A 26426-nucleotide genomic window follows, 5' to 3' on the forward strand; every position below is an offset into this window, starting at 1 on the left:
ACTGCTTGAAGTTTTTTTCTGACAAACATTACAGTGACCTCTTGTGGTAAAGTTTCAAAACATAATGCTGTAAAATGAGGCATTGTCTAATTTTTAGCACTTATTACTGTATTTGGATCTGCAGTGGATGCTTTATACCTTATAAATAATACAAAAAAAATGTTAAAAGTATATATTTCCGTACCATGCCATAATAAAAGACAAACCTCTCTCCAGGTGAATTAAGTACTTTGTTGTTAATCCAACATCCAGTGTGACCAAGCAGAGGTCCATTCATGCTCTCAAACACATGTTGCTCTTAAGCTAGCTTAGCACAGACAAATACCAATATAATACTATAATACCTGTGAAAGGTTTTTCAAGTAATTTTAGGGAGCGTTATAAGAAATATAGACACATAAATGGGCGAGGCATAAACATTACCTACCATGGATGTTTACTAAACTTGGTCTCAACAGCCTTCTTTCTTCCCACAGTTGAAGTGACTGAAGCTTGTTATACCAAGGAGCTGTAATGGAACCGTTTGAGATATCAGTGGTTATTTTTCGTTTTTTTTTATATGAACCATGAAAAATGCAAATGTATGTATAAAAATGATGTTGCTCGTTTATCTTGACTAGGTATTCAAGATTATTAATTTAAAGTTTCATCGTGAAAACATGTCTTTGATTCAATAAGCTTTCACACACAAGCTTTGCCAGTCCTACAAGCTGTAGTATTTAATTTTAGCCATGTAGAAAGTCAGTTTTAGTATTAATAGAAGGAATTGAGCATGTGTATGGATGATATGGTTGTGGGTGAAATACATTAAATATTAGTTCAACAGCAGCGGTTTCTATGTTAAGTTTGTACTTTACAGATAAATGGATTTCCTTGTTCTAGTCTCCTGGTAACATGGTTAGGTTGAATGAGTGACTGTCAATAAACAAGGACAGTAATGAGGCAGCATAAACTGAGTATGTACCCTTCACAACTTACTCTGCTCATATTTATTTCATTGAATTGTGTAATTTTATTAAAAACAAATACCTAAATTATTTTACATTCACTTATTTACATGTTTTCTCAATGAACTACCCTCATGTACAAATAAAATCTGTATTTGTTTCTGCTCTGATTTTAAGTATGGTAAATTATTCCTATAAATAGGTCTGCTGTGTCTGTTTTTGTACTTTCAAATAAAGCTTTTTCCTCATTGATAAGTGCAGATTTACTCAGTTCAACAAGTTACACAAGCAAAAACAATTCTTTAATTTGCATGAGTGCCAAACAGGACAAAGACATGAGTCAACTATTTTTAAATATTACTTTGTACCCAACTGTAAAGTAATTTACGCTTTCCCAGAAAGACAGCTATCATTGGCACAAGAGGGTATCAAAACTAAAACATCCTATGACTTAATGTACAAAATTGGTCTCCAATAACTAGTGAAACTAGACATTTCTAGTGAAAAACAAAGTGGGAGAAGAAACTACCAAGTCTCTGTGTTTCTCTTTTCCCCATACAGATTATGGTTTGGTTCGACTACACCTGAACTGCACACATTAAATACATAAAGATCTTCCCAATTCATAATCCAACCAGAGATTTCTTTTACACAAATAAAACATATTAAACACCACAATTTACACTAATCAAATTCTGAACATATTTCATAATCCCTGGAACATGGAATTAATGAACACGTCAAACACAAAAAGGTTCTGCCAAAAGCATTTACAATAGTGCAGAAGCTGCAAAAAGACTAATCGTTAGCGTCTGTGGAACGGTGGTGTAGTGGCACTGAATTACACTCTTTAGCATGATGGGAAAATTAATGAGAATACTACAACTCCCACCTTGTAGGAGACAGGTTTATGCAATTTGTCCATGCTACGGTAGATACAAAGGATTGCGAAGTGCTATAGTTTGCAGTTTGAAGTGCCTGCTCCAAAACGAATGTGTCTTTGAACGAATCTTTCCATTTGTCAGGAAACCATGCGGAGGAATGCTCAGCAAATACTTCAAACAAGCAGATGCGAGAGACGGTCCATGAAGTGTCATTTTCAGCCATCGCTGGCTTCCCTGCTTCACACCTGGAGTCACGTATTAATCATTTCCTTTTTGAAAGTGACATGAATCAGAGGGAACACACTTCAGACGGCCAGAGCACTGACATAATGACAGAAACAGAATCAGGATTAGGGACACTGCTGAACAATCAGCAGCTTGATTTAAAGAAAATGCATAGCTCCAGACTTCTCTGATAACAGTGAGGGTGACAATGTCATTTTCCTGTGATTGTCACTGCGGAGATGGAGACAGATCACTTCTCTGGTCATTGAGCTATCAATTCTAAAAACAATTATTCATTTCATCCTCCTCTTGGTGCTTAAATTATTCATTAAAACAGGACAGAAGTAAGCAGTCCATCTTAAATACTGGGATAATGAAAATTAAACACCTGGATTCAATCCAGCTCTGTGCGAGACGCGATACAGCGGTTTCCCCAGGGGGTCAGAGATACGGGTGGCAACACCACAAACACCTGGATCTTGCTGGAAAAACGCCTAAAACTCATCATCAGAGGTAATCAGCATGATTTTATCAGACTTGCGGCTCTTGGTGCCTGTGGCCACTTTTCCGTTCGTGCTGGGCTGGACCACCTCCTGTGTGGACTGCTGGGTGTACTGCTGGTAGGCCGGGGAGAAGTTGTGGATGGCATCCTGTACCATGTCCCCCGGGTTTATGGTCTCCTTCAGACCGCTGGAGATGCTCTGCATAGGAGGGATATTCTCTGTAGGAACAACACAGGAACAAGGACATTGGGAGATTAATGATTATCAATCATGTATGTGACTGCAATGTTATAGCTTTAAAGAAATTGACAGCATCTTCCTGGATCTCCTCTGGCTGCCTGGCAACTGCTGGTAGCCTTTACCTTAATGGCTTTTGAACAAATTAAACAACAAGATATAACTGTAATATATATATATATATAACTTAATTGGTGAGTTTTAGAGGTGCTGATAGGTCCAGACAGATCCAGGTTACATCTGTTTCCAGTCTTTATGCTAAGCTAACTGGCTGCTGAATCCAGCTACATATTTACCATAGAGATGTGAGAGTGATAGCCTATTTATCTTCTACTTTAACCTTTGGCAAGAAATGGAATAAGCGAATTTCATAAAATGTCGAACTGTTCCTTTAAATCCCAAATCAAAAGGATCAATCTGAACATCTAAATACAAATAAGAGGTGTGAATTTCCCCCCAAGGTGACATCTTTGTATTACTTGTTTTGTCCAAGAAACAGTCCAAAACCCAAATCTATTTAATTTACAATCATATAAAACAGAAATGCAGCAAATCCTCATACTCCAGAAGCCGGAACAACAAAGGGTTTTGCATTTTTGCAGAATAAATAAAATTTACTGGCTTGTCAAATATATTTTGTCTATCGATTAATTACCTACTTGTTTCCATGTTACTATAAATTATTCAACGTGAGAAAAAAAAATCACTATATTGGCATGATTTATTTCTTTCATCATGGCTTTTTCCCCCCAGGTGCAGTCTATAAATGGACTGAACAGAATTCAGTCACAGCCACCGTCTCCACTGACGGTCCCTTGGCACCCAGCTGTGAGCCAGGTTGAATTACCCCAAACTAAAAGTGTCCAAGGCAAAAAAGAAAGCCGCCAGACATCCACAGCCTCCTGTTTCAGGGTCACTAGCAATGCTATCTGGATTGGCTTATGGAGGTGGCAAAGAGAAGGGCAAGGTGGGGTGAAGGGGGGGGGGGGGGGGGTTACAGTGCAGTTAGGCACGGTCTGCTGAGTTTCTGGGCTGAAGCAGAGGAATGGTAAACCAGACATCAACACCTGAGTGTGTGGGGGGGGGGGGGCAACAGCAGAACTACAGTGGTAGTGCCACAAAGTTCAGTTGGCCAAGGCAATAAAACTAAAAAGTAAAATGTAACATTATTATTATACTTTAACTGGACAGCAAGATGAATAATGGATTTCTTTCCATACAGGTAGGAAGAATGGGTGAGGGTGAAAAACAATAATTTCACCCCATGACTTTCATTGATTTTAATCTTGATTGGAAAAAAAAAAGATCACATCAAGCTGACACAAAAATGTTTCAGTTTTCATCACTTCCAGTCCTTCTGCATGTTAAGCAGCTAAAGGGAACAGAGGGTACCCTACAGCAGGAATAAAGAGGCAAAATGATTGATATTGCTTTCCCTGGTTTCCATTTGTCTTTTACTTGCAAGCAGCATTGATATCAAAGGGGTGCCACACGCCCCCCACTAGCTATTGTACTGTGGTTGTGAATTCCACTTCATCTCCCTCTACATTGCTTTACTGGCAACTGTCCTCTGAGTTACTGGTAACAATGTGTGCCCTTGAAAGCCCCTACTGACTTCCAACATGACAGATATTCCAACGTGACACACTGATCACGGCAGCGCTACATTTAATATAAGGGCAAATTTGTAAATATGAAGACATTCCAGCTTGTGTATCAGTTAATATAGAGGGATTGAATGTCACTTTAAAAGTCAGTCTGACCGGGCTAAAGGGCTGCAAAAGGCACAGAGCAATGCAATTACTGTTACTGCAAACACTTTCAAGCCGGTGTCAGGGCAATTAGCTTCGGAACATGTCAACGTATTTCCAAGGTGAGGGCGACAAGTACTGATCAGTTCAACGGCTTACAGCTCTCACCTGGCACTTCATTTTTTTTCTCCTGATAGACGGTGCAGGTGAATGCATATCGGAGGGCAATAGCAGCAAAGAACATTTCGATGCAGATGATGAAGTTCTGCCAGCCTGCTGCCACGGTGCCGGCGCCGACTTCTTGTCCATCGATGAAGAGCGCGTTCGGTATGACTCCGCAGCGCTCCAGGATGGCAAGGACCATTCCTACAAAGCAGCAAAGATTTCATCAGCAATTTATACTTTTGTGTACTGGTACTGATACAACAAAAAGCAGAGGAGTGAACTTACCTTGCCAGAAGGATAAGAAGATGACAGATTTGATTGTGAGGAATTTGAGCACCGGTTCGTACGGCCTGAGCAGGTCACTTGTAGCGAAGAAGAAGAGGAAGAGAGCGTAGAGAGCGAGGCTGACAGAGAAGTTGTAGATGATTGTGATATATAGATATCCTCCATTTATACTGCACAGAAACAGAGTAGGAAAAGGCCCATTATTACATATTTGGTTAATTTACAACAATATGACATTTTTCTGTCTGCGTACAGCAACTTCTTTAACAATTTATTCATGTTTTGAATCCATTCATTACTTAATAACACTTTCAGCCATATTGCAAGAACCGCCAGAAATACAGACTTTTTGTCCTGTTATTTGAAGCAGTTAATAGAGCCTGTTTGTACATGGCCTTCTTATTTCAGGATGTATCCAACAGATTTGTCTATATTTCATTGTCAGACTGCCTTTACACCCTCTTTGCATTCCAGAGAGCCTCTCTAAGGAATCAGCTGTGACTACACTAATTACTCCCATGCAGTATAGAGTGCATGGTTGGCTGAAAGCGTATAAGTAAACAATCTGTGAATCATCATGGTCTTGCTACAGAGCTTAAAGAAAGACATGAAAAAAGACAGTTATTCCTGCCAGCTAATTTTGCTGTTGAAGTACATGAAGAAATAAGCAGGAATAGTTTAATCATGTCTTTTAGCTCGGCAGTAAGAGGGTGATGATATGGAGATGATCAGAAACTTCTGTCTCAAGCCCTTGTTGAACTCTGTGCATCATCTGAGTTGTTTAGAAACAAGTGTTGTCACAGCTGAATCTTCAGAAAGAGACGGAGAAGAGTACCAGAAAATAAGTCAGGCAGTGTTTATGGGCTGCAGATTTTGTAGCTTTTGATCACAAGCAAAAGACACTTTTATTGAGTGTATTACCCTCTTCATATTCTGTTGAGACCCTTATTGGCTCATCTGGTACAACTGAAAATACACTAAAATTGTCAGTCTGCAATGTATCCCCGTCTTTGTATCACTTGACATCTAAAGTGAAAGTATGAAATGAAACAATGCATTTTCCCTTATAACACTGTGTGTCACTGAGTGTAACATACAATAAGAATTAAGAGTCTTCATTTCAGAACACTTATTACATTTGGGGAAAACTAAGATATAAATTCTTTAGTCCATAATTCAAAAAGCCCTGTTATTTGCAATAAGAGAAATACCCAAAAGGCTGTGATTATGGCTGGGACAGCGACACAACTGGGACAACATGAAGTAAAGTACCTGCACTCTTTCGCAGGAAAGTTTGAACTCAACCCTTTCTGTTTGAAATGAAACCCCTTAATTCCAAACATTTTCATCGTGCCAACTGTGGAGAGGTGATATAATTATCTCCTTTTGCAAATTGTTTCCATGTGCACATAAACAGCAAACAAGCCTGCTGGCAATGACATGGATGCGTAAGATACATAAAGAATGAAATGGAAAGAGAGGTGCTGCTCACTTAAAATCTCCATCATGATATTTGCCAAAGGCCTGCAGGATGATAGTGATGACTGCCATGATGGGTTTGACAACGCAGAACTGGAGAGTCGCCTGGAGAACACATTACAATTCACAATGAGACACCCAAACAAGCAAGGACACCATGAAGGAGGAGGAGGACGAGGAAGGATGAAGAAGGACGTCAGAATCTGTTTGTACATCTAATTAGATGGAAAAGATCTGAGAACTGCTCACTGACGTTTTCAAACTTCAGCTTTTAGTGTTTTTAGCAGGGAATTAACAAACATGATATTGTTAATGGGTGAGCTTTAGAGGTGCTGGTAGGTGGATTTTGGATAGAGTGAGGCTAGATGTTTCCCCCCGTTTCCAGTCTTTGTGCTAAGCTAACTGGAGATTGGCTGTAGCCTTACACAACGTATGATCTTGTCATTTAACAAGAAAGCAAATAAGCGTATTTCATAAAATGTCAAACTATTGTTTTAATTAAAAGACTTAAAATACATAGAATGCATCCTTGTCTCTCCTTCAGTCTTAGAAAGTAAACCATACTGATGCTGATGTCTTAATGCTGATGTGGATAGGGACTGGCTGGGACAACAGAGGATGTGGTGGGGTGTAGACCTGCATGCAATATAAGACTGGAGGACAGGTGTCTTCTGTGTTGTGTATTGAAGCCTGAACCAACCAATTTGACAGAGGCTGCTTTAAACTCCCATCACTGCGGCGGCACTTGAAAGCAACAGACTGGGAGTGTTCAACTTGATTAGCCAGAGGGAGACTTTTTAGAATGGCCAGAGTCAGTGGTGGGCACAACAAAATGACATCAATAATCATTTATATTACTGATTTACTTTGAAGCTTTCAGTACTGGCAGTCTTTGGTTGCCCTATGCCTGTTCTAGTGCCAGCTTGTCACTCTGAATATTCTCAAAGCAAATATATTTTGCATGATAATTCCTGATGTGCTTGATATTCAAAACACAATGCACGTTCATAATGCAAGTGGATTAAAAGTCAACTGGGGTTTCAGCCTCAAATGAATTTAGATTGTAACTGCATCCATGCATACAGCCTCTACAGTATACAGACCTTGTTATACACGTTAACACTAAGCTACACATGAGAGTCGGTGTACACTGCGTGATACAAATGTAAGATAAGAGGATATGTTCATTCTACATACTTGTCAGTGGCTTGAATAACAGCTCTACTGCTGGTGCATCAAAGGGTTATATGAATTCAAGATAATATGCACATCTGTTACATTCACCACAAGGGGAGTGTTTTTTGTTGTCATGTTGCCTCACACTCTTCTCCCAGCCTCTGTGCTGCTGTCTACTCTTGCATCTTTAATTTCTGCAAGGAAACTCTCAGAGGCCTTTCTGATAAAACTTCTGCTCGACATCAATTTTTATATCAACTGCTTGTGTATTCTTGCTGCAGTTCTTCCCTTTAAGGAAAAAATAAAAATAAATAAAACAAAACGATCGTAAAAAAGAAGGGTAGTGAAAGAATGTACAAAAGCCAAATGTATTAAGGGTCTGATTTTCGTGGGTGCACATTCATCAGATGGCAGTCTACTTTCTTGCACTCGCACATGTTTGGTAATGTCCTGGCTTTTTTTTTTTTCCTAGCCACGGTATGAGTTCTAAATATGTAAACTAGGTTATTGTAGTTGTTGCCTCATTACAGTTGAAAGACTATTATACAAGACTATTGTAATGTATGGATGGTGATAGCATTTTCGTGTTGTATTAATTAATAATGTACAGTATGTTTTGGGTGATTCACAGAGGAGAATTTCTCTGTCGCATCTCTACACCAGGTCCATTTAATCTGCCTGCTGCTCTTGTGATTGGCCATTGTTTCAGCTCAACTCAACCTGTCGATTCTGTTTTCTTCCTACTCATAATGTATAATATAATAACTTATGTATACCAATAAATTAGCACCTGGTTTACGGCAACAAAATTGCAAAAATGAGTTGGTTACAGCCACGTGCACTTAGACTTTATTTCTTGTTTATTTATTTGGATCTCCAATGTCCCTCACCAGCACAACAGCTGCCCCTGGGGTCCACAGGATTACACTTTTGCCTAGTTTCAGGAAAATAAGACCCTAAAGTGTCCTACAATTTGATAAAGGACTTAAAACTGAAATGTCAAAAAACAGTTTAGGATGCAAGAGCAGCTTATTCTCTAACCTTATCTCCAAGAACCACCATAACTCCAGGCTGCTTTTCCATATCAGTGATTCAGTGATCATTTGTTAACCACTCTTCTAATCACACACTGAAGCTCCCCCAAAATGTGCAAAGAATTTTAATGGGTTTTTTTTACCCTCCCAACATTATGGGATCAATATAATCGAATATTTTAGTAATCCAATTAGAATAAATTAATATGTTCAATAGCAGTTAATCATTTTGAATCCAGTCTGTTTAATAATTTCTGAAGTGTTCGACATATTGATTTCTGAAATTTTCTGTTTAATGAATGTTAGTGAGGATGACTTCTTTTAAAAGCAGAAAACTCAGTGCCTAGAACTTCCTCTAGGCCAACACTTTGACAGCACTCAAACCAGCAAACCAAAAAAAAGTGATGGGAGTTTTAGCACAATGCTACAAAGTACAATACTCTAAATCTAAACTCTACTGTGCTGATATTCAATTGTCTTCTCAGAGGGAAAAATCCTTCAACTAAGATTCCTTTCAGATATGCCACCAGAGAAAACTTGCAAGTTTTGCCCTTTAAAACACTTCACGTAGGATTCCTGTGTAGGCACATTGAGCGTTTATCACTTGCTCCTCATAAAAAAAAATCATTTCACCATGTATTTTGTTTTGAAGACATAACTCTCACTTCCAATTTCCATCAGTGTTAGACTGAGAGCTTGAGCAGCATCCCAAGACACTGGGAGGGAGCTCTGCGCTGACAGCTCATATCATCTCTCTGTGTTTATTATCAAGCTGCTTTCACCTGGCCTCAACTGGTTTTGTTTTCCTTTTTTTAAGCAGTGGATGTTATCCTCCGAAACGCACAGAGCCAATTATAACAGCTGTCATTTCTAAGTAGTCTGGCGTTCTGGACAGAATGGTAATTTACAGCGCACTGATGTTTTCTTTTTCTAAAAGGAAATTTGATGCATTCTTATTTTCAACGTGTGTAAATTTATTTCAGTGGTCAAAAGGAGCATCTCTAGAGCGAAGATAAGGGGATGATTGAAGCTCACCTGTTTGCAGAATCTTAAAAAGCCGATGGAGTAGCTCATTCCAACGAGGCAGCAGGTACCATACAGACAACTTGACCTGTGAAGACAACAGGAAATAATGAGCTATTAAGTCATGTCAACACTGAAACATCATATATTTAGCATCAGATAACAGAAGAAAGTTAAAGTATACAAGCTGTATGTATTGAGTGACAAGTAAAACAGAAACACATATATACACATAAACACTATCTTGCTTAAATGTTGTTTTCTGTACATTTAGTTAGTAATGAGTTAATAACCATGAGTTGATTAAGCGTCAGGAAAATAATCCCCTCAACTAATCAACTATTTTGATAATCTATTAATCATTAGAGTAATTTTTCAAGCAAAAATGCAAAACATTTGTTTCTTCCAGCTTCTCCAGTGTCAGTGAGGATTTGCTGTTTTATATAAAACTATAACTATATATTATGATTATCTTTGCGTTTTGTACTGTTGGTCAGACATTTCAAGACGTCACCTTGGGCTCAGGGAAACGGTGATGGGCATTTTTTCCTGACATTTTATAGACAAAACAACTAACAATTAATCAAGAAAATAATCAGCAGATGAATCGATAATGAAAATAATTGCTAGTTGCAGCCCTAGTTGACATTACCGCTTTAGTTAGTTGTATGTTGATTCAGTTCTGTGGTACATTTTCTGGGTGGTGTACATGACTGCAATGTATTGAAAGGTGTTCCTAATATTTTGACCACATCATATATTTTTTTTTTATAGGAGCAAGAATATGAAAAACACAAAAGAATAAGAAAAAAACATAGGGTTCAAAATAAGTGCCAAGAATTTATAAAAAATGTTAAAAATTGAGACTATACTGTTCATGCGAAGCTGCCTAATGACAAAATCCCAGTTGGGAGTTATTTAGAGCTGTGCCCAAGCCACTCATGTAAACTGGAAGACAAGCAGCTTACACCACATTGTGTGCAGAAAATTCTTGATGCACATACAATACCTAGTTGTGATTAATTTGTAATTGAGAATACTGGTATTTGGAGGATTATTGGAAAACATAAATGTCGCTGTTATTTAACATGTCTAGAGAATAATATATGTAACATATAACATACATGTAGGTCAAGGTGTCATGTCAGACCGTGGATTTAAAGTATCTTTGGACTAAAACAACAGCATCAACAACACACTGGACTGGTCTCACAATACTGAGGAACTCGACAAAAGAAGTTAGTTCTTGAAGAAGCTCTGGTTTCAGCATATGTAATTAGATAATACTACTTTTTTTTATTGTATTGTGACTCCACATCAGTGGTGTTATGTTTAGGAAGCAGTTTATGGTGGATGGAATAAATAAACTGGTGAGAAAGACTGACTCTGCTGTAGGACTGAGCCTGGAGACAGAAGAGAGGAAGATTCAGACTCAGCCTCATCCTCAGCTCACAATCAATCTGATGCACCTACAGAGCCTCGTGCTGCTAACCATCAGACTGTGTGAATGTATTGTCCAATTTTACACATTATTTCATTACTTGTCTAATTGTTTTAATTAGCCTGTCTTTTTCCTCTTTGTAACCAATACAAATAGGTTGCAGATGCCCAAACATTCAAATGCATCCTCGTCACATGCAAATAAGAGCATGGATATTCAGTCAAATTGAATCTGAGAAACAAATTGGGATTTGCCTGCAGAGCGAAAATAGTCCAAGTATATTTATTCTCTGTGTTGATTCCCACAGAACCTGTGTACACCTGAGACGTATTCTTCAAGACGTTCACACTTAATATAGTTTAGTGGGAACATGACACATTAAACCTAATCTTATATTGATGTACAATATCAATTAGAATAGGCTTAATGTGTAGCTAAAGCGCTGTGACCATGTTTCTAACATGCAGATTGTGAGCATGGTAATGGCATATATACATAAACTATATGATGTCATTCATCTACCATGCTGCTGACTAAAACATACTCAACTTGAACTTTAACAGAATGAGTTATGCTCTTACTTCAATCAAGACTATGCCTTGTGTGAAATTATTTCTGGAGATGAAAGAATTTAAAATGATTTCTATTATTTATTTATTTATTATTATTATTATTATTATTATTATACATAATAATTTTGAGTTCTCACTGATTTAAGAAATGTATTATGTCTATGGAAATCCTAAAAGACGTGTAACAACATGCCAGAGCAGTACGTTTTCAAAAACAAGATGTAGAATGTATGCCTTGTCCCTTATAGCTGGTGTTAAGCTATGCCATCTTTATCAGGGCTCAACATATGTGTCTCCACTGTCTTAAGAAGCTGGCAAAGAGCTGCTGCCCTGTGGCTGAGTCAGCCATACAACTACAGCCAATCTAAAGCTAGTCAAAAGCTCAGAGATAAAGGATAACTGTCACAGATTAACAACGCAGCTGTTTATTGCCTGCCTTTCACTGTGTCGTTCACACTAAACGATAATTGAAGGGCAGCAAGATGCACCTTGCACCTTTTGTGATTGTAAACATGAAGACAAAATCATACCGTAGTCGAGCTGATGAGGCGGTGATGTAAATGAAACATCTCTGATGCATTTACTACTTCTGTCAACTTATTATTTGTATATATATATATATATACTATTATAGATGTAAATGTACGCCACAACTGAATGAGAATTGGAAAGAGAGCACTCACTGTATGGGCTTTCCTCGAATCTCTGACATGATTGCGCTCTCTCCTCCCAGATACTCGAAGGACAGGCTCAGAAAATTGTAAATGACAAATGCTGTAACAGAAAGAGAGGAGTAACTTCTTTTAACCCTGTCCCAAATATGTTTCATGGCATGCTTTTAACTTTAGAATAATAACTCATCACCTTCAAGTATAAATTCATTGAAAAAGGTCAAATCATTTTAGAGGAGAAAACGTCCACATGATAAAAAATAATTAGTCCTACATTTTGGAACAATAAATGTTTCAGTCCTTATATTAAGAAGCTTCTAAGGGTTCTGTGTCTTGGAAATCCCTTCCTAATCCTTTGTTGCTATTTAAGGAGGGATTAAATGAAGCTAATGCAGATGGTGTCCAGTCAAGAGAGGGTTCATTATGTTTTAGCCGTGGCCGCTGGTGGTGTTCCGGTCTCCCTGCTTTCTGATTCGCTGCACTATCAATCAGCCACAAAATTGGCCTGCAAACTGGAAACTAATCTCCTGAATAATGTATTTGCTACTTTTTGCCTTTCTCAAATTACTTGTAATCCATTCTGCATATGGTGCTTTGGTCTTTAAACGTCAGTACATACATACAGTTACAATAAGCAAAGGCAATTAAACTACAACCTACGGAACAAGGTTTATATAATATTTGAAAGTTTTAAAAAGATCAGCCTACCTAAAAGTACACTGTTCTGTTTATTTTTTTATATGATTTATTCCATTTGCAAACACATGCACAAATCAGTACACAAAAAAGGATGAACTCCTCCTAGAAATGTAACACCTCAAATAATGAAGTCTAACAACATGAGAACAATGACTGGTGAGAAAAACTAGTTTGGTCAGTTTCTTGTCTTTCCTTTCCTTTCCTGGCAGCCATCTAAAATATGAGGGCAGGGGAACAACCAAATCTGTCCAGGAAGGACGTCATCAGGAAGATCATTTGTAAAAGCTGTAATACTTACCTTCGTAGCAGTCTCGAACAGAATCAAAGTAGACATAGTACTGGTCATTGCTGATGAAAAGCAGGCTGAGCCAAGAATCAAAGGCATAAACTGGCACGATAAACAGGATGCGGATGATGTAGCGCTGCTCGTTGGGGACAGTGTAGGATCGAAGGTGCGTATAGATCTACAATGAAAATACAAAGCATATGAAAAACATTAGTAAACAAGAAAATGCAAATGCTCTCATCTTGGTGAGCATTGTTACAGATACACAGAATGCAGTTATTAAATAACTGACGTAATTAACGCTAACAGGATATCTGATCAACAGTCCAAAACCCAAACATATTCTATTTACACTGATGTAAAACAGAGCAGAGAATATTTGCCATTTTTGCCTGAAAAATTACTTAAATGATTAATTGATGTGATGTCAACCACCTGAGAGCAGACACAAAACAATCAAATATGTTCTTTACCTGGATGATATTATTTGCAGCTACATTTGTGACTGCGCTCTGTCTGTGTAAAGACTTATCACTATGAAACAGCAGCACGGTTGACTGGAATAAAGAGAGATCACCAGACTCCCATTTTAATGATCTTCCAAAACATTCTGGCTTTAAACTTACTGACCCCACTTTATATTGTGCAGCTTTAACTTCACTTACAGAAGCAGACAATAAAATCAGTAAATAAATGTTTTTCACTGAGCTGAAACACCCACCCACTCAATTTTTGAATCTCTACTGAAATGTACAACATGCCACTGCAGTGAGGCTGACGTAAGGACTGGCTTATCCATTCTGATCTCGATCTGATCTCGATCTCTGATGTCAATAGAGGGAGATGTGTTTTTTCTCAAGGCTCTCAGGTAATGCTGACAGATGACTGCAGGTTGGCTGATGTCACCAATGTTAACAAATCAAAAACAAAGCTGTCAACATAAAGCTGTGGGGAAACTGCTATAACCTGTCAACATATTTGATCCAACAAAAAAAATACGGAATGGAAATACGTCAATAGCTTATAATACTGCAAACTGAATTTATCCTCAAATAAATAAATTCTTATCTGACTAATACACATGGGTCTCTTCAACTGAGCAATTAGCAGATTTAATGGGAAAATCTGAAAATTGTATGAAAATCCAGCACTATTTTCCCTCTGCAGATGACTGCAGTCGTGCAGAAAGAGGTCTTAAAATGTAGCTTAATAAAGACCAAAGCATATTAGGGAATATTATTGTCATGCCTCAGACGTGGCAATCGCTTTCTAGTAATGACTGATGACTCCTTCTTCATAAAACAGAGATGCTTATGCCCCATTAGTTAACTAATTCAGTACAAGGGGGTAATCCTGGTAAACACATCAGGCTCAAGCCACTGCTGACTAAGAACTCTCCAAAGAGAAAGAAAACAAACACGGCATCACTACCATAATCATGTGTTACCTCAACAGACAATCAACTCATTGCTGAAACAATTAGTCAATTAATTGATTAGTATGTTGGCAGAAAATTAACTATTCTGATAATCTAACAATCACAACAAACAGTCTAAAACCCCAAATTATTTAGTTTACAACCAGATATGACAAAGGAAAGCAGCCAAACATCACATTTTTGAGGCAAATGTTTGCTTGAAAAATGACGAAAACAATTTTATCGATTAATTGGCTAATAGTTGCAGCTCTACAATAGTTTCACTCATTCTTGGGATCACTTGAAGAATATTTCCTTGGCATTATTTTGTACTATTCAAATTTTAAAAACGTACCATCAGTGGGTCTGAACATTTAAAAACCTCCATTTGTAGGCGCAAACTAACATCCAGAGTCTCACTCTGCTTGACGCATTCAGCTTGATTAAATGTCCATTAGCAGCTACACTAAAGCCTGATTACTGTGAGGGCGGGGGTGTGATTCATTTGGCCGTCTCTACATGTGAAGGGAAGCAGACTGTAGACTGATGTTCTCCATTTGCCTGAAAAGCCAGAAAACGTAAGTCCTTCCTGACCCCATAATGCTGACCTGACAGTAATTCATAGTTGTATGCTGACTAATGGCTTCAAGCCAAAGTAAAGTTCAGACTCATTTCTGTCCTGACAGTAGAGTTAGGCATAGAGGAACCACAATTTTAAAAAAACAGCTGTAAACGAAAACAGAAGTGATGTACGTATTGTAACTAAATGAGATGCTAAAATACGTGCATCCTGCTGCTCTTAATCCCAAATGGTTCAAGTTGCAAAGGGACCAATAAGCCCACCAAGAAAAATGAACCACAGTCTACCTTTCACCGGTCTGAAAAGCATTGGCAACTTTACAGCAAAGAGAATCTGAGGTCATTGTTTTACTGTGTTTAGTATTCAGAATGTGAGTTTAACAGTCTATAGCAGTCCTCTAGAGCCAAGTCCGATGAAACATCACCAGCATTGCAACACTAGTCCTGCAGACCATTTTATTCTCCCCAGGTGGCAGAAGGGATGCCTGTTGCAAACCTGCTCCATTCTCCCGGCGGTACACTTACTATTTATTTGTTCAATTAAAATGTCTTGCTGGCAAGTGTTTGGGCAAACAAGTACTTTATTAAAAAGATAGAAACCAATTTGCTGGATATTGAGTCACAAATCCCTAAGCAAGGATTGTTTTTGAATCACAGGAAGCAACATGCTGATGGTTTGTAGAGATGTTAAAAGGCCTAGAAAGCTACCCAAACAACACTTTAATTAATTACACCACTTAACAGACACAGCTATGACCATATGTGTGTTAACATAAATAGGATCCAGGCATATGACTTCGAGCCTGAGGATGTTGGATGGATGCATATTCAATCAACTAAATCTGAGAACTATTACAGCTGCGCAACAGTAAAACCACAGCGAACAAGAAAACACAATCCTTTATAATGCTGTAAATGTTATCTCAATATCAATTGATTTCCCTGCTGATAATACAGTGCACCCTGCCGCATTCTCTGCAAATTATAAAACCATAGTGATAAGCTATCATCTGCGCACAGTGGGTAACTCACCCACACAAGAGGAAACACTCATTTACAGCAGCAATGAAATGGTATCTGGGTAAAGGTGGGCTGTGTTCAGCCATTTATTCTTCCTTTCTCCCCCACATGGAGAGAGAGAGAGAGAGAGCTTCCGCTGTATTCACTGTCCTTTAACGAACTAAAGGATTTCTGTCCATTTTAATCAGATATAGTCACTGTCAACTATGAAGTAAGCAAAACATTCCCATAATGCAGTGGGGCAGTGCAATCACAAAGTAGAAAGAAAGAAAGAATTTATGACCAGATAAGACAAAGTGTCACTGTGAGGACGAAAATAAGCAATGTGAGCTGAGACACTGAATTCACTACGCTGCACTGGAAGCTAATAATCCTTCACGGATAAAAGAATGTGTTTCTGTCCTCTGGCAAGGGAGGTACAATCCGTCAGTCTCAAACAATCTCAGATTACACATTTACATCAGTGAGTGCGCAGTGCTTTGAAGCTGTATTACTCACTAGTGCTATGAGGTGCTGTGATTTAAGTTCTTCCAGCATGAGTATTTACAAATATTCTTAAACTCACCTGGTGGCATGTTATGAGCAAGGCGGACCAGACAAATATCCCTGAGAGGGCCTGAGCAGCCACTGTGTTTAAAAACATCTGGTCCTCTATGATTGACCCGTTGCTTGTTCGAATGATGGTCATATTGGAGATGTCTGACTTGTCTGGGAGAATTGGTGCATCCAGGTGAACAACAGAATTATTTTCGGTGGATGAGTCCATGTCTTCCAGAGAAATGTTCATCTGAAACAGACGGAAAACACTAAAAGTAAGTGTAGGGCTTACAGGCAAAATGTAAGAACACCTTCCCTTTGACTGAGTATTCCCCAATGATTTCATGCTGCCTGATGGGCAAACAAAACCTAGATTTTATTGTTGTTATGCTAAAATAATAAATAATTAGAAAATATACTATTGTAGAGGAAAGTGACAGACTGTCCTACTGTGTTCAATTGATCATTACCTTGATGTGCACCTGCTTTACCGTCAACAAACAGCTCACCTTGTCCCGGGGACGGTGGAAGCAGCTTTGTCCCGTTTAGATGGCAGCCTACTGTCCACAAACAGCCAAGGATTGTCACGAGCCAACGTTATAGGATCAACATTGAGAATAAGATCGCCTTCAGAATAGCCAAGCGAGCACATTTACAGCCATTTCCAAAGGGCCCGTCGATTCATCAGTGTAGGGTTCGACAGACTGGACTTCCTTGTTTGAGACAGGTACCTGACCGAGGTCGAAGTCCACACAGCCGGCGACTAAAATATCAAACAAACCCGGTAACAAAAAACATACAAATGCTGCTGTAGCCTGAAGCGTTTACTCCGCGAAAACTCAAACTTTCCGTTTAAACGACGGAGATTTATATTTATCCTTGGCGGCGAGTCAGAGGAGCAGCAGAGATAAACAGGTTGGGCACAGGTGAACGGATCACGTGTCCTTAGCCCCACGTATGTCGTCATCACGTTGCCCTTATGTTAGTGAGATTATCTTTTAGCCAAAGGTACAGTACAACTAAGATTATAATGTTGTATATCTAACTGTTAAACGTTAGTAATGAATGTTTCCATATACTTAACATTTATGGGCTACTGAAATCCAAGATAATGTATAAATGTATGCAGGTTACACTGAATATCCAGGCTTTAATAGCTTGATGTTGCAAGAACAAATAAGGTACAAAATCTACACTCCAAAGTTAAGGCCCTTGTTATAACCAAACTCACATAAATGATTCCAGTCCCATATACTACAAATTAATTTAATTTATTACATCTTACGAAGTTACAAAATTCTGAGGATGCTAAAAAATAAAGAAATATTCATCACAGCTGATAATTCTGAAATAATAGTGCAACTCTGCTTTTTGTTATGATCTGCATTAAAATACTGCTTGCACAGAATGCATTGCTTTGAAATATGTTGAAAAGGACTCTAAATGACTGCTTAACAGCATGTTCCCCAGTGTAACACAGCTATAATTGATTAAAAAAAAAGAAAGATTAGGAAAGGCCTAGCCTAATTTTCCAGTTTGATGGGCATATTTGTTATGCTTATATTTAATATTTATCCAGTACTAAGCCAGGGGCTGATTGAGTTGAATTTATTTCAAAGACAGAAAAAAGACTTTTAGAAGTGACCCATTTTATTGCTAAATTCTCTTCGTGGAACAATTCAGAATATTTGTGTCGTAAAATATGAAAATAACAAATGGTATAAAGTATTACAAATGAATAAACAAAAACAGTAAGGTCAATACATATTTCATACAGTGATGAAACTGGAGCTATTGGCCAAAATTTTGCAAACTATAACTTAAATCAATGCACATTCCTCCGCTGTTGAGAGCACAGCGGCTTGCAGGAAATCCTTATTTACAACCAGATAAACTCTAAATTATGTTTTCAAGAAGACATTCTTTACTGACTCAACAAATCAAAAAGGATCAGAGTAATTGAAATTGGAATCATACATTTCTGTTTGGAGCATTTAGTAAAATCCTTTCAGTTTAAAAAGATGCAGAAGAAAAATGTGACATTGGGGGCATCCAGTCTGTATTTTATAGCCTTCATGTTCATTTTGTTGACTTCCTACCAAACTTGACAACTTTTGATGATCTCTTTCATTTGTTTTATTGCCTCTATGGAGGAATCCTTGAGTGCCAGTCCCAGTAAGACGGGCCTGTTGCCGGCTTCTTGTGACACAAACGTTGCCAGGTTTTTGGCACAAACATGCATCAGCGGCTGAAAATAGGAAGACAAATTAGTTTGATTATTACATACAGAAATTCTGCAATATAACATGTTTATGTCAAGAAAGAAAAGGAATGAAAATGAATGACTTCTACAATCCTTTTCAAATGGTCTGGTCTGTGAAACTTCACTAATAAAATGATATTACACCTGTGGTATTTTTCTCACCCATACTCCTTTACTCTATCATGTTCATCAATAATCTTATTTTCTAATTAACTCACAAACCCTTTATTTTTTTTCTTGTATAGCAAATAATTGTTCCATATCTTCAGACATTGAGGTTTTACATGTATCAGCTCACTTTCCAAATCATTTCACACTGTGAAGAAGTTGGCCAGAAAAAAATACTTTTCCAATCACATTCTGTGCTGTTTCCTTCGCATATGTGCTAAGTAGTTATTATGTGCCTTTACTGCCATGCAGCATTATTGATTGGCCTATATTCCACACACATCATGAGAAAAGTAATTCATTTTTGGAAAGTTCTCCCAAAGTAAGCAGCGTTTGCACGTCTTACAATATGACTTGATTCTTTTTTAAAGAAACACCTGATGTGGTTTTACAGGTTCGGTCTGCTGTGTAAATAATCCATTAAACTTGACAGTAGCAGAGTTGAAGACTCGGCTGTTGACATAACACTTAATTACAATACATGATAGTATTCAATCACAGTCATTCATTCAGTCTGTGTGAGAGAGTTTCAACACTGGGTCCCTCCATGACTCTAAGGCCACACACTTTACAAGAAAGTGCAAGTATTGTATTTTTAAAATGAGCAGAAGAGTAAATAAAACAAACCCCCCCCCAAAAAACAATAGTATGTTTTGTCAACTCCAGAATATAATCCATTCCTCTATTAATGATCCATGTCTAGCACTTTATGCCAGTGAGAAAATGACCTGCTCATGCAGAGCTGAAATAGGTTTCCTTGTGTAAATTTGAACAGACCACTGAACTCCATGCCTGCACAGATCTAATTACTCCCCATCTGCCACAGCAGTTCAGAACCAATCTCATCTGCCCTTTCACAGCATGAAATGAGTTACCCTGTGTTGCAACAAGTCTGCCTGATGTCCTGTGAACAAGTCCATATCACACTGACACAATATTTATCTGAACAATTTCTTCCAGCGTACCTCGTCTTTGCCCAGCAGTACTTTGGTGGAGAACATTGGGGTGCTGATATCATTAGATCTGGAGTCAGGTGTGACAGACATCAATGTCCCGATTTTGCCGTACTGAGTGAGAACTACGAAAATGTAATTGCTGAACTCTGTACAGACGACCTGTGTTGAGATTCCATTGACTTCTTTCTCGGTCTGTCTCGATCTGATTATGGGCTCAGTAGAGGACATTTTGTTAATACCTGGGGAAGAAAAAGAAATAGAAAATGGTACATGAGGATTATTTGTAAGGCTGACGCTAAAGAGCATTTTCATTATTATTCTACCAATTACTTTCTCGATTAATCAATTATCTGATTCATAATATTGTAAAATGGTGACCCCAAGACGATAACCACAACCTCAAAATGAACTATTATATGACTTTACTATTATATATGACAAGGGAAAGCATCTAAAGCACACTTTTGAGAAGATTCAAAACAGCCAAATAATTTTCTGTCAAATGATTAGGCTATTTGACAAGATAATAAAAACCAGTTACATATGTGTTTTCTCTAACTGTGGAAGTAATGACAATACAAATACTGCAAATGAAAAGCCTATCCAGCTAGCTATCTAATCTATAATATTCAACAGACTGCTCTGTGTTTTTACACATAAAACAACCCACTTATTTATACACGTGGACATAATCTGACAGTTACGATTCAAACAAGTTGTTCAGACTCTGATACAGCACATTGTTAGCGGCTAGGTAAAGAAAGCCAGCCCAGAAGTATTTAAGATTCGTGTCCTCACTTAAGTCACATCCCACCACATGCAGAGAGAAGTTAAGACCGATTAATCTGTTACTTTCCAGCGGGATAGTTAAAGAAAAGCCCCGCAGAGGCGATGCTCGGCTACGGGGAAGTACTGACATGCAGAGGCTAACGTTAGCTACGCAGCTACAGTTAGCTCCAGCTGTAATCTTCACAGTTGACATTACAGTGAACAGATGTTTCAGCCTCTGTGTAACATGTAACATCCTCACCTTGTTCCTTCGTCTGTGCACAGTGTAAACCTTCCTCTGCACCGACACACTCCACTTTCAGCAACTTCAGTAGCGCTCTGTCATTCACCCTCCACCACAAACAAACGTGCCTGGTTTGCTTGGCCGTCAACGCAGCTATCTTTGCGTGATGACGTCAGCTGAAGTCCCGCCTGGCTTCCGGCTTAGTTTTTTTTTATAGATCACTTAATCATTCTTTCATCATGAAAAGCTGAAATAAGACATTTTCGGGTTGGCAAATAACTTGATTCTGATTCTTTTGTTAGAATCCATAAACTACAGCTCCCATGAGGCTTTTTGATTTAGCAATTATTATTTCTAGACTTTTGTTATGTATGTACAAAGGCTTTTGTGATGTATCATTTATACACTCACAGTGGCTCTTTTTGTAGGAATATATAAGTTATGTCTCATTGAATACACAACTGAGAATATGGAATTAAAGTATAACAATACTGAATGAAACTTTGAGTAATATGTATTCCTTTCTCTGCAGAATACACAGTTAACTGTATTTTGTCCACTTGTGTTGGCCTTCCAAAATCAATCAACTGTTGCTATTTTCATGATGATCTATTTTAAAAGTCCTGCACACATTTCATGTCAAGAATAAAATGAGGGGAACCTGCAGCAGAGCGGGTAAATATAGAACAAAATATATCATTAAGGTACTTGGTATTATTTCATAATATCTTTTTTTGTCCTTGGCATTGTCCTCACAATAAACCTTCCTTGCAGGTTCGCCGCAAATTCACAGTAATACAATTAATTTGTTGTTGAATTTGTTGTTTTTGCCTGAAGTTTGCTGGAGACTAGAACAATAACAGACTTAAGTGCAGTTTGTGTTTCTCTTTGTTTTTCTCATTAATAATATTCAAGGCTCCAGCATTGTTCACCGTGCATGATGAAACTTACTCTGCATGGTAATTTTCCGAGAAAAGACTGTGATGAAGTGGGGATGATTTCACTGAACTTTAATAAAGTATTTTCAAGAGTAAACTTCTTTATATTTAAAAATAAGCCGATCCTCTGCCCTGGTACATTTCAATCAATATTAAGTAACAGAAACAACTCTTCCAGAGCAGGAGACTGCAGAAGCAAGATGCTTTTTTAATTAACTGTAAATGGAGCTTTAATTTTAGGAGCAGATAAAGTCTTGCTTTTTTATTTCTATTCTTATTCTTTTTATTTTTAGCAGTGAGTTTTATTTAAAAGAGGCACTTTACAACCCACGGGGAATATACCCTTTGTTTACTGGGAGAGATGTAAAATGTTCATGGTGCTATGACATGAGGGACAAACAATAGATAGAGGGGACAGGAGAATTTTCTCCTGACTGCTTGTATCTGGTGGTGCAAAGCCTTTTATGATTGGTGGAAGAATAAATCGCTCATGAAATCTTTAATGTTTGTGTAGCAAATGTAGCACATTTGAACATTCAAATACTATATGTAGGCTATGCAAGGGACAATTTAGTAGGACTTTTCCATTTTGGCTACAGATTACAGCAGTCACATCTGCTTTTACAGCTGCAGGAGAGGTGAGCAGTTGAGAAATGTTCACTGTTAGCAAAAGTGCCTGCATTACTTTTTCTTTTTTCAGATGGATGTGAAGCTCCACTGAAGTCTGCCAGTGCTGCATCAGGCTGATCCAAAAGGAGCCATCCCTATGAACATGACACATTCACAATGTCAAATAGAGCCGGCTCAGCGGAATTGTTATGCACTCTGAGTAGGCAGCAGTAGGTATGAAATTGGTTGGACCGCTCCTTATACTCTCTGGCTGACCATCTGTGTCCTTGACTGATCATTTTGATCTAAACAAAATTGTAATGCAAATATCAATATGCAATATTTCAGCAGTGCTTGTAACGCAGCGTAATGCAGCTAGAGCTAACGATGGGGAAATCTTCAAGAGCACAGAATAAAACTACATTCAGAACTGATAGTGCCATTTTAATATAAAGATTAATATGGCGGGTGTACAAATTCTGATTATACCAAGCAGCCTCAGATTATTCCATCACTGTGTGTCATCTTTCTGAGATTATAATCTCTGTTCGAGCTATTGGCCAAGAGGGCTTTTCTTTTCTTATTCACAAAAAGTGTTTTTGTTTAGGTCTGTCATTCTTTAAACAGTAAGACAACACCTCTGTTGGATCGCTCTGTGAGAAATCCCGTCATGTTCTTCTCTTTAATCAAAGGTCACACTTTATGTGGTTGTGTTTCAAAGGTGAAATTTCAGATTTCTGAAAATGGCAAGAGTATATGGCAGAAAACATGTTCATGTGAACTATCAATGAACAAAAATGCTTTTGAACATCAGGCCAATTTAATTTAATGATGACATACTATACAGCAATAACTGGAATTACTTTTATGAGGCATGTCATTCAGTCTTGAGAGTAGAAATTTCCACAAACAATCATGTCCCTCTTGGCACTTCTTATACATCAAAACGCACCAGAACAGCTTCATAAAGCTACACCATATATTCATGAAGATTTAGTTCATATCAGTTTGAATCTTGTTGTTTTAATAAACATCAGCTATAGCATGAAACTGATACTAATGTGTTGTGAAGCTGATTCTAATGTGTTGTATACTGTTTTCTTTCCCTCATTTTCCATAGGTCATATATCCAGTGGAGGGTCAGAAACAGGTTTTTATGATAGCAAATAGCACAGAGGCTTTGTAATGAGTTCTACTTTCATATTACTCATTCTATGAAATATTTCTTTGTGAATTACTAAGACCTTGCTTTGCATGTTGCACTACAGTAGACTCACATTAATGGTTACAGTGGCTGTTTCAGGGGCTCAAGGGTCCTTGAGCTGAAAAATGAGGAGTAGTTAATTCATTATAATGTGATACATGTGAAGATAGTACTGGTTGAGAATAATTACATGGAGGTTTTTCAAATCAGAGGCTTTGTACTCTTTCTATTCCTCTGCTTGCCCATGACCCCAACATTTTCCAAATCATCTGACATCAGATGTACACATACAAAGACTTAATTAAAAGTAAACACATAACTATTAAGTACATACAAGTAGGTAAAAAAAGATGTGTATATAAATATATATAAAAAGCAATGAACAGCAACATATAATGTCTATACACAACTCAAACAAGAATGAGATGGTACAAGCAGAGTATAAAGAGTGCTAGAATAAATATTAAATGAATGACATGTTAACAATAGTAGCCTTGAGCTATAGTAAATGCACATGCATTGGAGGGCCTTGATCTTTGGGTTACGTATCAAAGGGGAGCAGGTGTATTTAGACGGTGGTAGAGTAAATAGATTAGTACTCATCAACATGTACTTTGGATGACACTTTGACGTGTCAAATTTCGGAACCAGATGCACTTTTAAACTGTCTTGAAGACATCGTTGAAAGGTGCCGTTTCATGATCTTCCTTTGGGCAATAAAAATGGCTACAAACGGCAGCTGTATCCCAAAAGTTGAGCGTTGGCGTCACACAGAGAAAAAGAAAGTTTGACTGTCACACATTTCCAAAAGAGTTGATGGTGCTTAAGGGTTCTCAATTTTACAAACACATCCCATCTCTGTGTCTGTGTGACTAGTCAAGCATTTTCTCTGTCTCTGTCTGTCTCACACTCAGACTCTCTGTGTCAAAATGTCATCCCAGATGAAAATACCTTATTTGCTGGATGAGGAAGTTCCTGCCCATCAACACCCTGCATTTCATCTTCACATTCAAATTTGTTGCGTGCATTTGTCTCTTCAAGTCTCTTTGGTACAGACTGAATACATATCATGCAGACTCATTTTTCTCTCTTTATTCTCGTTCTCTCAGTCATCAGTTATTTCAATATATCAGCCAAAGTGGAATTGAAACATTTTCCTCACACCTGCCGTGTAAAATCAGAGAAACTCATAGAGGTGGATGAGGGCAAAAAGGCACCTTCATGCTTCAGTATATTCCATAGTCACAAATTCTCGCACTCACACACACACATACACACACAAGTATTACCCTTGTGGCCACTAGAGTGCTGTGCTGTATTACAGATAGACCTCAAAAGCGACTTAACCATGACATTTGAAATCCCACTCATGCCACTTGGGATTAACCACTGGGGCTAGTTTCCATTAAATGTTTTTAAAATACAGGCAAAGACAAACCAAAGGGCAAAAAACAACATATTCAGGGCATTTGTTAGAAAGCCTTAGCAGAGTGTGATTTACTGTAGCTTTTCTGCCTGCAGACCACCCAATTACAACCATTTTGGTTTCATTATGGTTGTATGATTTCTTTAGGTTAGTCATGTTTTTTCTTTGAGATAAGTTAAAATAGGTGTGAATAATTTTTAAGCTTTGTATTATCCAGTAGCAGAAGCTGACTTCACTGCCTGTTGACATCCCATGCTTGACCATTCCCCCATCCACTTTCCATTTATTTTCTTCTCAACAGTGGAGGACATTAAAACAAGCAAGTGTTGAGCAATGCAAAGCATTTAATTCTCAAGCCTAGTCAGTCAATGGCACCATGTTTCTATGTTTCTATAGTTTGTCTGTTGGCTTGTGACTGACAGAAGGCAGCTCCAAATATTTTGGAGAGGAAAACAGAAATCCAACACCTCCCACCCTGTCTCATCTCAGCTCTTCAGTGTTCCAGAAATGAACACATTAAATCGTGACTGAAACATCTTTCACTCTGTACGTTTTTGATTTAATGTCTGAATGCTTTATTACATTACTCCTCAAATCATATCACACAAAAGCAGAGGTGACATGAGAAACTTGCTGTAAATTCTACATAACTAATAACTTCTAACAACTGCATAGCAACATTTATCCTGGCTGATTCAAGTGCCTTTGCAGTGTTGATGTTCATCTGTCGCACACAAGTCTGAAGTTTAGAATATTAGTGTCTTTCCATGTCTATAGACGAAGATCATCTGCTCTCCTTTTCAGTGTGGCAGTGGGTAGTGGCCCTGCACTTATGAATGCACAAACCAGTAGCCAGTTTGTGAAAGCTTCCCCCAAAGCGGATGCAGAGGCAGCCATTAATATGTCAAGGTGTAATAAA

General features: G+C 38.0%; 2 protein-coding genes across 2 annotated transcripts; both read right to left on the reverse strand.

The window, feature by feature from the left end:
* Positions 1–1227: 1227 nt before the first annotated feature.
* On the reverse strand, positions 1228–17803 carry tmem184a (transmembrane protein 184a). The gene is made up of 9 exons (XM_070922479.1): positions 17441–17803; positions 16960–17181; positions 13391–13556; positions 12406–12496; positions 9722–9797; positions 6490–6581; positions 4998–5167; positions 4716–4913; positions 1228–2777 (listed from the first exon to the last, which is right to left on the reverse strand). The coding sequence occupies exons 2-9, from the start codon at positions 17179–17181 to the stop codon at positions 2551–2553; spliced, it is 1242 nt and encodes a 413-aa protein (XP_070778580.1). The 5' UTR covers positions 17441–17803; the 3' UTR covers positions 1228–2550.
* Positions 17804–18581: 778 nt separating this feature from the next.
* On the reverse strand, positions 18582–21453 carry psmg3 (proteasome (prosome, macropain) assembly chaperone 3). Its single transcript, XM_070923707.1, has 3 exons — positions 21349–21453; positions 20328–20557; positions 18582–19179 (listed from the first exon to the last, which is right to left on the reverse strand). Exons 2-3 carry the CDS (start codon positions 20544–20546, stop codon positions 19027–19029), a joined length of 372 nt encoding a protein of 123 aa, XP_070779808.1. The 5' UTR covers positions 20547–20557; positions 21349–21453; the 3' UTR covers positions 18582–19026.
* Positions 21454–26426: the final 4973 nt, after the last annotated feature.

The sequence above is a fragment of the Enoplosus armatus genome, chromosome 17 (genome assembly GCF_043641665.1).
Source record: "Enoplosus armatus isolate fEnoArm2 chromosome 17, fEnoArm2.hap1, whole genome shotgun sequence".
In the NCBI taxonomy this organism is placed as follows: domain Eukaryota; kingdom Metazoa; phylum Chordata; class Actinopteri; order Centrarchiformes; family Enoplosidae; genus Enoplosus; species Enoplosus armatus.